Below are 14,448 nucleotides of genomic sequence, written 5' to 3'. Positions count from 1 at the left end.
TTATCTTTCTTTTTATAAACGGTGGATGTTAACATAGCTAAGTTTGGGAGTGAGCTATTTTTAATTAAGTGTGAATATAAAATAAAGATATGAGTAATAATAAAAACAAATTGACAAGGAGCTTATATAACTAAAACAAAGCCTCCTGGGAAATAAAGTAAATCACTCATCTTAAGATAAAGGGTTACTAAACACAAGGTGCAAATGGCCACCCTACTAGGCTAAATAACAGTTAATGACAGCACCTTAACAAGAGGACATGGGCAAATTTTCTCAAATCCAATTTCCCTTAAATGTGAACACTCAAGTGAAATCAGAAAGGCCAAAGCTCTAGCCAGCTATTTTCCATCTTACCAAACATAATGAGTGAAAATGGATGCCAAGGGTCCATTGTTTTAAAGAGCAGATCCCCAAATGGGTAATTTTTTAAAAAATCAGTTTTAATAGATGATTTCATTTTTGCTGTTACACCGGTACACAAGGAAAGTTGCCAAGTTGTAATCTAGTTACATGACAATTATCATATGGTCAATAACATCAGTATGTAGACTGATAATTTGGAAAAAATACCCTACTGATACCATATCTTTAAAATACTGCTGATGTAACCAAAAATATTTCTTTGCACATTATTAGTTTATGAATAATGCCCCCAAAAGATAAGAAGAAACACCTGTTTTGGATGAAATGAAGCCACATCTCTGACTCTGATTATTCATAGTTCTTTTTCCTCCATCATCCCAGTTCTGGTATATTAATGGTGAGCCATCTCTCCAACTATAAGGAAATTTAAAAAAATAAAGTCCATATCCTTACCTTGTTTTGCATACTCATCTCTTTACAACATCCTTGGGATCTGGGTTCCCAGAGGATGAAAAATTTCTCCCAGAGGGAGAAAAATTAATGTCAGAGTATTCCTTTTAACTCATCAAGGTAAACAATGTCTCTTTTTCTGGGAGAATTAAGACTATGAGCAATAAGTTATGATTGAGAGACATGTTATGCACTGATCACACAGATTGGTTTAATCATTCTGAAAATCAAGTCTGTCAATGAAATTAAATACAATTAAATGCAAATCATACTGAAATCCATCGTTAGGTCTTTCTTCACGGAGCCCAATCCACCAATTTCTATTATTCCTTGACAGCTGGCAAAAAAAGGAAAAATAAAGTCAGTACTTATTTGTTCTTTGCTGTTTTATCCAAATATCTAGAAAACACTCTACCTAATACTTCAAGAAAATTTGAACGTTTGTTACCTTAAAAATATCTCATATTCATGATGAAAAGAAATAGTAACCAATAAAAATATTTAATCATAGCTCTCTCCCCACTGCAAAAGAACCTTTAACAAGCAAATTAAGATCATATTATATTCAAGGGTAAATTCCAACTCCATTAAAGATCTTAAAATGTAAAAGTACAAATCACAATAAAAGATGGAATGTGAATTGTGTTTCTCTTTTAACTGAAAAGGATATTGACTGAAGGTTAAAAAACAACTCAAGACATGAAGATTATTACTATAATGAACATTACCTTCTCCATTCAAATAGAAGAAGGAGAATGCAAAATGTTACCATTTCAAAGATGCTGATGTTTTGCCAACTGACTTTTATGTATTTGATGGAATTTAAATCATTATATCTTAACAGTTCAGATAAAAAATATAAGCATACTGGATTTAAAATAAAAAGAAATGTACTTCATTTCAAAGAAAAAATTTTGTACTAGAATTGTGACCAGGAAATTGAAACTCTCTCTTTTCCTCTATTCTAAAATCTGAACACCAATCAGGGAGGAAGCACATCAGTCTCCATGCTTAAAAAATCAACATTAAACAGACAGAACACAATAGGAACTTAACATTCTTATTAATAGATGGTTCATATCAGACAGCTTCCTTCCAAAAGGTTCTTTTTATATCTGCAGCACTGACTTGGTTTGGAAACAAGTATTTACCAATCTACTCCCTGTTGTGCTTTTTTTAATACAGTTTTTCAGTTGCTGAAAGAGTAGGAGAAAAAATAATGACTTACTCTTTTCTCTGGATGAAAGGTCTATGGATGACGTTAGAAAACATTAAGTTAGAACTGTTCCCCTTATTAGCCTTTTGGAGGGGTTTTGCCCTGATTGTTTATATAAGAGGTCTAGACACACAATTACATTTTGTTGTAATTTCTTAGCATTGTTAAAAACTCTGAGAACTATTTAAATGGGAGTGGCATATAATTAATAAGTAAAAAAAAGAGCAATTTCATGAAATATTCACCCTGCTTCTGTTTTCTAGAGACTAAAGGGAGAAGGGAAAATCTCAAATAAGTTCTCTTTTTTTAGAAGAGAATTTAGCATTATTGCATTTTACCACTCCAATAGGGATTAGAAAAATGAGGAATCTATTTTGGACCTTGCAACCAAAGTGATCAAATAGTTTTTATAAAATGGAAAAAACCCCAAACCTATTGCTAGCAGGAAAGAAATGCCTTAGGAAATTAAATGTGCCCACCAAATACAGATTTCATACTTCTTAACTGAAACCAGGTCATCTGGCTCCTCTTGTGGCCAATCCCACATACTTAGAAAATCCCTCCAATACTAGCATGAGCTTGTATTAAGACTCCAGCTGGTAGTTAGCTGAATATGCTAGATGTTGCAAGGCCAGACTGGTATTGAGATATAATAGTCAAAGCCTGAGAAAGTGGTGGCAGTCTCTGTTGAGTATCTGGGACATTCCAATCCAATTAGATTTTTTCCATATCTTTCTTCCAATTCCACTGATTGTAAAATGAGGGCAAGGGGAGGTAATTTCTAAATTCATCAAATCATACAATCATGGGTTGTGAGTTGAAAAGGCATAAAGGTCTTAGGGATCTTCTAGAGTAATCCCCTTATTTTAAAGAGGAAATCAAAATGAGATAGGAAAAGTGACTTTCCCAAAGTCACCCAGTCATTAAATGACAAACTCCTGTCTATGACTGTAAGATCATTTACTGACAAATTCAGCGTTCTTTCCATTGCACCAAATGAAGGTGAGGGGAGACTAAAGAGAAAGAATAAGGAATGGTGGCAAGGAAGCTGTGGAAAGTCCTACAGGAAAGCTTTTAAAACTTTGACAGAAAGATCAACATGGTCCCTTTTTATTATTATTGATTTCTGATGATGAAAGCCCAGATAAATGATTTGTTCAATGCCTCACAGGTATTAAGTGGCAGAGCTCAAGTTCTCTAACTCCAAAGTCAACACCTGTATACTGATATCTATGAAATCAAATATTTTTTGAAATCAAATATATCTGATAAAGAATGTAATTATAATATCCTGTGTCTTACAAGTTCAACTTATTGTGCCTTTCTTCTGTGTTTTTCTCTGCCTCTGCCTCTTTCTCTTTTCAGACTTAGTTTCTCTATCTCAACTGGGAATGGAAGTGCAGTGGCCACTCAGGGACCTATCCCATTGCTGATGGGTATGGAAGCTTTAACCTGTTCAGTTCTTCTGACATGGATTGGTCCCTCATTAGGCCACCTAGTAGATCTCCTCTCCTATAGGCTCCCTATATTTGTGCTAGACTTTATGAGGACACCCTACTTTCTTTTAACCTTCCTGCAGCTTGATGGAGGTCCCAAACATAAGGAAGGCCCCAACCTCCTTCAGTAAGCAAGGATTACTGGAGTGAACCATAATGTATGGACAAGCTATTATTCATTGAACAATTAATATAAAATAGTATAAAAGTGTTGGATCTGGAAAGGATTCTGTAGGACCACCTAGTTTATCTTCTGCCTTCAGGCAGAAATATAAGTAAACCATAGATGAAAGCTGAAGCTTTATTTCATTTTCAAAGGTCTCTAGAGACAAAAGCCACAACCTTTTATGGTAATCCTTTTTCCTGTTCAACAACTCTCACATTCTTCTTCTCAGCCAGTCCAAGTTCTTAATCCTATGGTTTAAGCCCATTATTTTTCTGACCTTAGTGGAAAAGGGGAATTGCTAGTTAACATCTGCTGTACATGAAGTTTGTATGACTTGAAAGTCAGGGAAACAGGTGACTTTAATTAAAGAATAAACTTTGCCAAAGCAAAATCCCTGCTTCTTTAGCCACATTCCCACTAATCAAGAATGAAGCAAAATGAAATGAATGATATCCACATGCCAAAGACAATTCTCTTTCCTTAGATGAAAATTATAGTCGTGTTTTCTAGAAAGCTTCAACAAAGATTTGAAATCAATGTGAAAATTCAAAGAATATGAAATGAAATAATGTTTGAAATCTTGAAGGTTATTGTGTAGAAATTATAATTGATTACCATTTTTATTCTGCTGTGGATAAATTCTTGTTCAAGTGCAGAATGAATAGTAAGTATATCACTGCGGAGCCAACCACAGACAAACTCAAAATTCATCCACTCAGAAGGATCACTGTGAAAAAGATATTCGGTTCCTTGATGAAAAAGCCATGGTTCATCTAAAAAAAAAATTTTAATTATGTCAAAAGATGTACCATATACTTAAAAGGCATAGTCAGATTGACTCTAAGATTGTAAAAGATTTTTTTAAATGCCTAGACTTCTCATTTACCTGAAAAAAATGTTTTGTTTACATTCCTCGACTGCCCTGAAATGACTCTTCTCTTTTAATAATGAAAAAAAATAGGCCCAAACAACCAATAGCTAATTTATCACAAAATTTTAGCATTCTTTTTTTTGGTAATTGCCCAACCTTTAGCTAAAACAGGGGAGGTATGTTTCACTATCTATTTTCTCAGACCAAAATTAATTGGTAATTATTTAGAATTTATTTTTCTCATATAAGTGACTGCAGTTATGCATATTGTTCTTCAGGTTATGCTTATTTCATTCTACAGGGTTCATATAAATCATCCCATGTTTCTTTGAATTCTGCATACTTCTGTCTTGCTGCACAATAATATTCCATTATCTTCATGTACCACAATTTGTTTAGTTGTTTCCCAATCAATGGACTCCCTCTTTGGATCTAGGTCTTTGGATCAGGATTCTGGGGCCTTAAGGGACAATCTAATCTGATCTTTTTATTTTAGTTCTGCTATAAATATTTAGGGATATATATTAGATATATATTAGAAATCCTTGATTACATGTCCAATAATGATATTTCTTATATAAAGAGTATGTACAAGCCATTCCCCAAATGATAAAAGATTAAAGAATATGAAAAGGTAATTCTCGTGAAGAAATTAGAGCTATTTAGGAAAAATGTTCTAAATCATTATTAATTAGAGAAATACAAATTAAAATAACTCTGAGGTATCACCTCACACCTATCAGATTGACCCATATGACAAAAAAGGAAAATGATCAATGTTGGGGGGAATGTGGAAAAACTGGGACACCAATGTATTATTGGTGGAATTTTGAACTGATCCAACTTTTCTGGAGAACAATTTATAATTACACCCAAAGGGCAATAAAACTGCATCCACTTTGATCTGGCAATAGCACTACAAGGTCTGTATTCCAGAGAGATAACAAAAAAAGGGGTTAAAAAAAACCCACATGCACAAAAATATTTGTAGTAACTCTTTTCATAGAGGTAAAGGTTTATAAATTGAGGGAATGCCCGTCAATGGGGGAATGGCTGAACAAATTCTGGTATATGAATGTGATGGAACACTATTGTTTAAATCATGAGGGAAGGGACTTTACTTAAAATAGCCTGGAAAGACTTGTATGAATTGATGCTGAGAGAAATGGCCAGAACCAGAAGAACACTGTACATACTAATAACAACATTGGATGATGATCAACTAAGATGGACTTGTTCATTTCAGTAGTACAATTATCAGAGAATTCTAAAAGACTTGTGATGGAAAATACCATCCATATCCAGAGAAGGAACTGCAGAGTTTAAATGCAGCCCAAAGTTTACTACTATCTTCAATTTTTAAAAATTGTCTTATGTGTTATTTTTTTCTCTCTAATGCTTCCCCCCCCCCATTTTTATTTGATTCTTCTTTTACAGCATGTTTACTGTGGATCTATGTTTAGATGGTTATATATCTATAGCCTATATTTGATTGCTTTCTGACAGGGGGAGGGGGAGGGAAGAAGGGAGGGAGAAAAATGTGAAATTTAATACCTTGTAAAAAATGAATGTTGAAAACCATCATTGCATGCAGTTGAAAAAATAAATAATCAAATATAAAATAGCAAAAACATAACAAATAAAAAGAAAAAAGAAAAAAGAATATGTATAATTTAATCTTGTGTAATTCCAAATTGTTTCCCAGAACAAGTATTCCATAGACATACTAACAGTATATTCTTGTGCCTATAGTTTCTCCAACATAGAGAAGTTTCTATTTTTTGGCATCTTTTCTAATTTTCTGGGTGTGAAGTAAAACATGATAGCTGTTTTAATTTGTATTTGTCTTGCTATTAATTATTTGAAGCATATTTTCATATAACTGGATAGTTTTCAATTATTTTGAATTTTCATAGCCTTTTTCAATTTTTTTTTAGGTTTTTGCAAGGCAAATGGGGTTAAGTGGCTTGCCCAAGGCCACACAGCTAGGTAATTATTAAGTGTCTGAGACCAGATTTGAACCCAGGTACTCCTGACTCCAGGGCCTGTGCTCTATCCACTGTGCCACCTAGCCACCCCCTTTTTCAATTTTCAATTTCAATTCTCATAGTCTTCTACCACTTATCTTTGAGAAATGGCTTTGGTTCTCGTATATTTGTGTCCATTCTCTAAAGAACTTTACAAATTGCACATTTTCCTCAATCTACTGCTGCTTCTATTACAACAACAAATACTACTACTTATTACTACAACATACACCAATTAATTTTTAAAGGGCAACAATAAGCAATATAATATTTTCTCAGTAGCATAAGAGGAAAGATGGGGAAACTGAAACTTAAGATAGTTCACTTGCCAAGGTCATCAAGCCAGGACTCAAATCCAAGTCTTCTAACTTCACATCTAGTTCTCATTTTACAAATCATTTCTTGTTTTTAAATTGCAATCATAAAAATGGAAATAAATCATACTATTAGTTCCCATAAACATTTAACTACATCACTAGCTTTAAAATATGCTTTAAATTTAAAGTCTTAGAAAGGAAGTGCTGATAATGATAGGAATGGAATAGTTACTTAGCAAGGCGAAGAACTGCTAGACTAATGGCTTACCATATATGTACCATTTGGGAATCTTTGGTTTTACATCTGCAAAGGAAAAAGATGATTTATAAAAAAAAATAATTAATTGAACATTTTTTTACATGAGGTCTTTCATCTAAACAGTTTAAATTTACTTTTCATTTCAACCTGAAAATATTCACACAATTAATTAATTAGTGGAAATAAATTGTGATATTTGATATATATATATGTTGTATATATGTATATATAATTATATATAACTATATGTAAAACATTGCATATTTGCAAATGATGCTTCTGAAAATTATGTAGATATGGTATGAGACACAAGAAAATATTTTCCAAAAAATCAACATGATATTTTTTCAAACTTATAGAGCTAGGTCCCAATTAATATGAATAATTTATCCTGAAGAAGTGGTCACATTTGAATTTGTACACCATATACATCCATTTACATCCATTGAGTGAGAACCAATCATTGTGTTTTATATAATTATGACTTTAAATAGTCCTCATTTTACTATGTACAAACACTTATTGGAATTTGTTATTTGCATCAATTGAGACCTAACCATACCTGAAGAGGCAACAGTTCTGCAAGTACAGCAGAATATTTTGATAACTTGTGTTAATAACTAAATTCTTGAATACTGATGACATCTTATATCTCATTTTCTTTTAGCTCAGGTACTACCATGCCTCCTTTCTGTAACAATATACAGTGCAACTAAATATATTCAGTGGAAACAAGTTCAGCATGTTATTGGGGATTTTGTGTATTTTTGGTTCTTATGTTTGAACCTAAATTTTATCAGAATGGGAAAGTTCATCCACTGGTGCAGATCGATCATTGATTTATCTCAGTATCTCAAGTATTGAGAGGTTAGGTGACTTGCCCAGTCCATGTCAGAGGTAGGTCTTGAACTCAAGGCTTGTAGCCTAGAAGCAGACTTTCCTTCCACTAACCCACACTTCCTCCTGGTTGATGAGTACATAAAGCTTATATATATATATATTGGTTCCACATGCTTTTATCCTTGAAGAAGAATAAAATAATACATAACATGCACATAAACTTAAGTTCTTTATATTTTTACCTCTCGGTGTTTTACATATCCATTCACGTTTGGAACCACACTGTAGGGGCAGCAAAGTTTTATTTGCCTGGTACACAGCACAATTTCTTGCATCCTCTCCAAAATAAGTATTTTCTAAAAATGCAGCAACAACCTGCATCAGAGGAAGGTCATTACTCCTTAATAAGGATTCCAAACAAAAGTTTTAAAGGTTTTTTTTTCTTAAAGAGCCATCACTAGACATAGTAATTAATTTTTTTTGTGGGGGGGTAGGGAAGGAGATTCAGAAATGTAAGTACTTAGTAAACTAGACCCTTGTCTTCTAAAGGAATACAGTGGCCAAGTTTTTCCTTTCTCAAGAAATTGCAAATAAAAGCAAACTATGTGAGTGTGTGTGTGTGTGTGTGTGTGTGTGTGTGTGTGTGTGTGTGTGTATTTTATGAAAACTTTTAGGATTATATTGTATGGACACAATTGGTTGTAGTGTTGGGATTCCTAACGGTTTCTTCAAGAAACTCAAGGTGCTGTCATATTTGAGTAATATCTTTGATATAAAGCTCTTTGGGGGTAAAGCCCAAGTTTTTATGCCACTAATAACTGCTTTCTAACATCTAGGTAGTTTTAATCTTGAAAATATATAACATTTCCCCAAGAGAGATCTCAAAACCTAGAAATGAAGAAAAAATCTTCAATAATTTCCCAATACAACTATGAAATGACAAGATTCCATTATCTTGTCAAAACAGGGGATGGTCCCTAGATAAAAGACATACAAAATTATTGATAGTTCATACTACAGATGGTTTTTAGTCAAAAGGTCATTTGCTGACTAAGGTAAGAAATGGCTAAGATGGAACTCTAAGCTCATGCGTTTTCCATTCCCACACATAAAACAATTCACTAATTTAAAAATGGCAGATGCTTAAAGAACATGCAGTTTGTAGTTCATTGTGCACAGGGAGAAATGGTGAGAATTTGAGTTAGTTGGTATAGCTTTTAATCTCATTTACTTTGGGCAAATGTTTCACTTAATTTTCCCTGAATTAGTGTTTTTCTTTTACTTAAACAAAGAGTGCTTATCATCTAAGTAATAACCATTAAATTTTACTGTCCTCATACTCACACCATAAAGAGGATAGTGGCAAAAATGTTAGAGGTGGAAGCATCAGTCAGATGAATCCCTTGCTTGATGTCTGAGGATATGAGTTCAAATCTTAACTCATGTGCTGATTATCTGTGTAACCCTGGGCAAACCACTTAACCTATAAACCTCAGTCCCTCATCTGAAAAATGAGGGGTAGATTAGGTGGTCCTTCAGATACCCTTTTGTATAGATTTTGTGAACTCCATTCTATAGACTGATAAACTGAGACTCAGAGGGGCTAAATGCCCACAAGTAAGTAAAAGAGGTAGGATCTGAACTCAAGTTTTTTTGATAGTGTTCAGTATTAGATTCACTATACTGTACTGCCTCTCAGTACACATTTCCAAGACTTTATTGGCGCTCAGTATTTAATTGTGCTTTGTGTCCTTTCCTATGGTTCTCATTTATGAACTAGATAGAACTGATGCAACCACTCCAAATTTTAACTGCATCTTCTCTCATGATTCTAAAGCAGATGAAGAATCTTGATAGGATATTGGCTCTGATATAGCAACTTTTGCAACCTAACAAAATAAATATATAGCTAAAATTTCTATGTTTAAAAATTATGCATGTCTTGACTTCAGAAAAATGAGAGTTAATATAATTCCCTCACAGCTCAGCTTTTGGGGGCAGCTAGGTGTCACAGTGAATAGAGCACAGGCCCTGGAGTCAGGAGGACCTGAGTTCAAGTGCAGCCTCAGACACTTAATAATTATGTAGCTGTGCAAGTCACTTAACCCCATTGCCTTGCAAAAAAAAACCCTAAAAAAAAAAGTTTAGCTTTTGAAAGGTGTAAGATTTGTCCAAAAGAAGTCATGTATCAGGCTGGTCAGACACAGTATAAAAAAAACAGGAACACCCAGGAAAAGCTTGGTGTGAGCTGTGTAAGGGAAGGCAGGAAATGTCACAGAATTTCATTGGGAAAGAGAATCAGAGATCGAGACTGTGTCTGTTCAAGAATTCCCACTACAATATTCCCATTAAGGATCATTCAGTCTTCACCCAAAAACATCAAGTGAAGAACAAGTCACTAGGTGATAGGGTGACCCATTACAATTTTGGACAGGTTTAGTAGTTCAGAACTAGAGCTGATTCTCATCAATTGTGGTAATCATGCATTTTTAAGTCATTGTGAACAATTAATTAGTGAACACTGAATCATTTCTTCTAGAAGAAATAGAGGATTGAGTTTCTACAGACCTCTTTACTTTTAGCACTTTCTGAAGTGATCTCACAGATTGGTGGATCACCATCATCATCATCATCTTCCTCTTATTGATTTATTAACATTAAATTCATGGTCAACAGTACTATGACTCATGCTTGAATTTACCTGACAAATATATATTTTTTTGGTAAGGCACAGCCCAAGCCTCTTATATTTGGGAACACTAGACATCACTTCAGCACTATGCTTAGGGGCCATTTTAAACAGTGAAGTTACCAATAAGAACAAAAATGTGAAAAATGTGACACTAAATAAACTGTGAAAAGGACACTTGTTTACAATGTGAAAGCTGAAACAAGAATGCAGAGTGTTTCCTTATTCGATCTCAGCTGCGAACTTGCCCACTGAACAATTCAAATTCTTTTGCCACTCTACATGTGCCTGTAAATAATCACAAAAGTGCTGTGAGTAATGATTTTAGGTTTATGTATAAATTTTGGTGAATTGGAATAGGTGAATTTACAAATATGGACTCCAGGAATTGTATTTCCTTAAAGAGCCTTAATCCTGCTCTTAATAATTCTTATCCATGTCTCCATATTCTTCTCTCTGGAATGAAGCAGAATGAGGATGGTGTTCCTCTTCTATGCAATGGCCCTTCAAAGATACGAGTTATGTGAAGGCTGTTGTATTCAATATTTAGAAACTCCAATGTTCAGACTTGGGGGTTCCCAGCTATCAGGTAAGACAGTTCTTTGTGTCTCCAAGGTTTCTAATACTCATTAGGATTTTCTACGTATGGTTTCCTTATTGGCTTGTTGTGCTTATATATTTGGCCTCAGGCTCAGAGAAAATCCAAGAGGAAACATAGTAAACTGTACTAGAATCCTTGTTATTTCCTTATTCTAACCTAAACATCAGGTTTGGGCTCCCTGATCCATCCATAGAATAAAGGGTGTAGGCCATGGGAGAACTGACTAGAACCACATTCCAAATCTGCCTTCTTCAATAGGTCAATGAGGAGGTTCTAGCACCATCTCTTTCAGAATAATTGTTCAGTGTTTTCAGTCATGCCCAGTTCTCGGTGACCCCTTTTGGGGGTTTTCTTGGCAAAGATACTGCAGTGATGTGACATTTCCTTCTCTGGCTCATTTTACAGATGAGAAAACTGAGGTGAATAGGGTTAAGTGATAGAGTTAAGTGATCATGGTCACATAGCTAGTAAGGGTCAGGGACCAAATTTGAACTTATAAAGAGAAGACTTCCTGATTCCAAGCCCAGTGCTCTATTCCCTGTGTCATGAGTTGCTCTTCAAAATAATGCTCCTGTCCAAATTGTATTAATTTATTTGTAAAAACTTACTGGAGTTCCATCAGACCATTCCCATGAACCTTCAGATAATGGATTTCTTTTATTAAATCCAATCCAAAACTGTCTTTCTTCTATCCTAGAGTGAGGGAAAAAAAAACAAAAATTCTCTGGTTTTGGTCACTGTAATGTAAATGTTATGTAAGAAAAAATGTTATAAAAGAAAAAAAATGTTATAAAAATTACATTGAAATTGTATTGACTAGTGACATTTTAGTGCTATTTGAAAAATTATAGATTGGACCAAATCAACCATTTTTTTTAAAGGAATCAACCAGTCTATGATCCTCTGTTGCAAACAAATATTTCAAACACACTTGATATTTTGAATTTTGTCCAATGAGCCTTGGCATGGTTTTAGCATTTTGCTTTGGAGGACTACATTTGGTAAGGTAGAATTAGTTGATAGAAATGTCAGTCTATTCTACAAATGCAGGGCCATGACTTGGAATACTTATATGTTCTGGTAAAAATTATCTATTTCAAAAGATAGAGAGAAACTTCCTCCCTTTTCCAGAGGGGCAATATTACTTACTTTTTTAGACTTTTCCTATTGCCAAAGGCAATAGACACAGAATTATTAAAGATCACAGTATTTAATAGGAGTTTCCAAAAAGGGGTTTTTGAAGACAATGTACACATTGAGTATTTCCGCTGAAACCTGCCTTAGTGGGTTACCTCTAGCACTCACCACTGTTTTCAACTCAAGAAATTCCACACCCAATTATGTTCCTGCACATAAGGTAAGGTGTAGATATGGCAAGCCAGAGAGGGCTCAATAAATCAAACAATAAAGCCTAATTATACAATGAAGCAGCTCACTAAGATAATTTTCAGAGAATAATTTTGCAGCATTAAATATTTAAAAGATTCTAAAATCCTGACAGAAGCTTTATTTTCTTTAGTGTGAAGGATAAAACTGTCTTGAGGCTATTGTTCTCAGATATTTGAGTTATTCAGGTTGAATGGTAAAAATTAGATGAAAGTTCCTAAACCAAAGTTTCCCCTGGTATTGCTATGATCATTCTTGCAGTTAAACTTTAGAGAAAGTGTTGCAGAAAGATGGGAAGGTTGGCTTCTTTGGGGGAAAATCAGGTACCCAAGTCTCTTCAATGATTCTTCATTATTCTAGCATGAACAGCTTCTCTATTGGGTGACTTTAAGCAAGGCACTTGATGTGTCATTGTCTTAGACTATAAGTTGAGGTGGGGGTGGGGGGTAAGTGCTGATTTGATTTGGTAGAAGATATTTCCTCATCAGGAATTCTCTATACTAATGAAATCACAGTTCTGGTCCAAAAAAACAGTTACTCAAAAGAAATGTGATACATGCAAGTATTCATATAACTGTCTTACTTTGTATTTATTATTGTTGTTGCGTTTAAATTCATGTATATATATATATATGTATATATATATATATATATATATAGTTTTGCTTTATTAATCTGTCAGTATTCTTTCCAATGGATTATCAGTTTACAGGCAGGATCTTAGTTTTTGACTTTTCTATTTTTTTTGTCCCCTTCACATATCATAACCATCACTCAGAGAATGTTCTGGGTCAACAAGTGCTTGTGGACGAATAATCATGTTTTGAAGAATTTGAGGCACTCGGGGCGGCTAGGTGGCGTAGTGGATAAAGCACCGGCCTTGGAGTCAGGAGTACCTGGGTTCAAATCCGGTCTCAGACACTTAATAATTACCTAACTGTGTGGCCTTGGGCAAGCCACTTAACCCCGTTTGCCTTGCAAAAATCTAAAAAAAAAAAAAAGAATTTGAGGCACTCTATGTGCACATGGAAACTCTGTGTTAACTATTGAGGTAGTTTTGCAACAGTAAGACAAGAAAGAAGAGAGCTTCCTAGACTCTGAACAGATAGGAAAGAATTCGGATACACAGGAATTTCTTTTTCTTTTGTCTTATGCAAGGCTGACTTTGTGAATTAGTGAGTATACATTTCTATAGGATGCCACCATTCTTTTGAGTCATTATCTGTTTCTGACCTTGAAGTAAGGGCCATATCCTAATCTTTCCATGAAAATAAACTTAGTTTTTCCTCAAAGGTATTAAAGCCAACCTGAAGAGTTCATTGTCTAGGAGAAGCTAGGTGGAACAAAGGATAGAGCACTGGGGCTATAGTGGATGAGAGTTCAAATCTGGTTTTAGATGTTTACTAGCTATGTAACCTCAATTGTCTCAAAAACAAAACAAAACAAACAAACAAAAAAAATCCAAATACTTGATTGGCTTGGGGATTAAGGGCTGAAGCTATTGACATCACTTACATTTGTACAAAGGAGCTCCACAAGGTACTCTCTGATGCTTAACAGAATGTGATTTACAATGCAGGCAAGAAGACTCAAGATGTTCTCAATGACTCATGTTGAATATCCTCCTTCTCTGTTATGGCTAAGTAAATCTATTAACTGTGCCAATATACAGTGGAAACTACCAAGGACCTAGCCTAGAAACAGTCCTCCATTTTCCTAATTCTTATAAGCATTCAGATATAAATTCTTAGAATACCTGATGGAATG

General features: G+C 34.3%; 1 protein-coding gene across 3 annotated transcripts in view; it reads right to left on the bottom strand.

The window, feature by feature from the left end:
- PLA2R1 (phospholipase A2 receptor 1) overlaps positions 1–14,448 on the bottom strand; it is a 153,731-nt gene that overhangs the window by 31,203 nt on the left and 108,080 nt on the right. For all 3 annotated transcript variants that reach the window (XM_074215874.1, XM_074215875.1, XM_074215873.1), the window contains exons 14-19: positions 11,904–11,988; positions 8,248–8,380; positions 7,175–7,210; positions 4,307–4,464; positions 1,086–1,150; positions 674–777 (exon numbers count right to left, since the gene is read on the bottom strand). In XM_074215874.1, coding sequence (XP_074071975.1) covers positions 674–777; positions 1,086–1,150; positions 4,307–4,464; positions 7,175–7,210; positions 8,248–8,380; positions 11,904–11,988 — 581 coding nt within the window. The remainder of the gene's footprint in view (positions 1–673; positions 778–1,085; positions 1,151–4,306; positions 4,465–7,174; positions 7,211–8,247; positions 8,381–11,903; positions 11,989–14,448) is intronic.

Source organism: Macrotis lagotis, chromosome 1, assembly GCF_037893015.1.
Source record: "Macrotis lagotis isolate mMagLag1 chromosome 1, bilby.v1.9.chrom.fasta, whole genome shotgun sequence".
NCBI classification, from domain to species: domain Eukaryota; kingdom Metazoa; phylum Chordata; class Mammalia; order Peramelemorphia; family Peramelidae; genus Macrotis; species Macrotis lagotis.
Note: the sequence above shows the minus strand (reverse complement) of the source record. Positions and strands in the feature narration are given on the sequence as shown.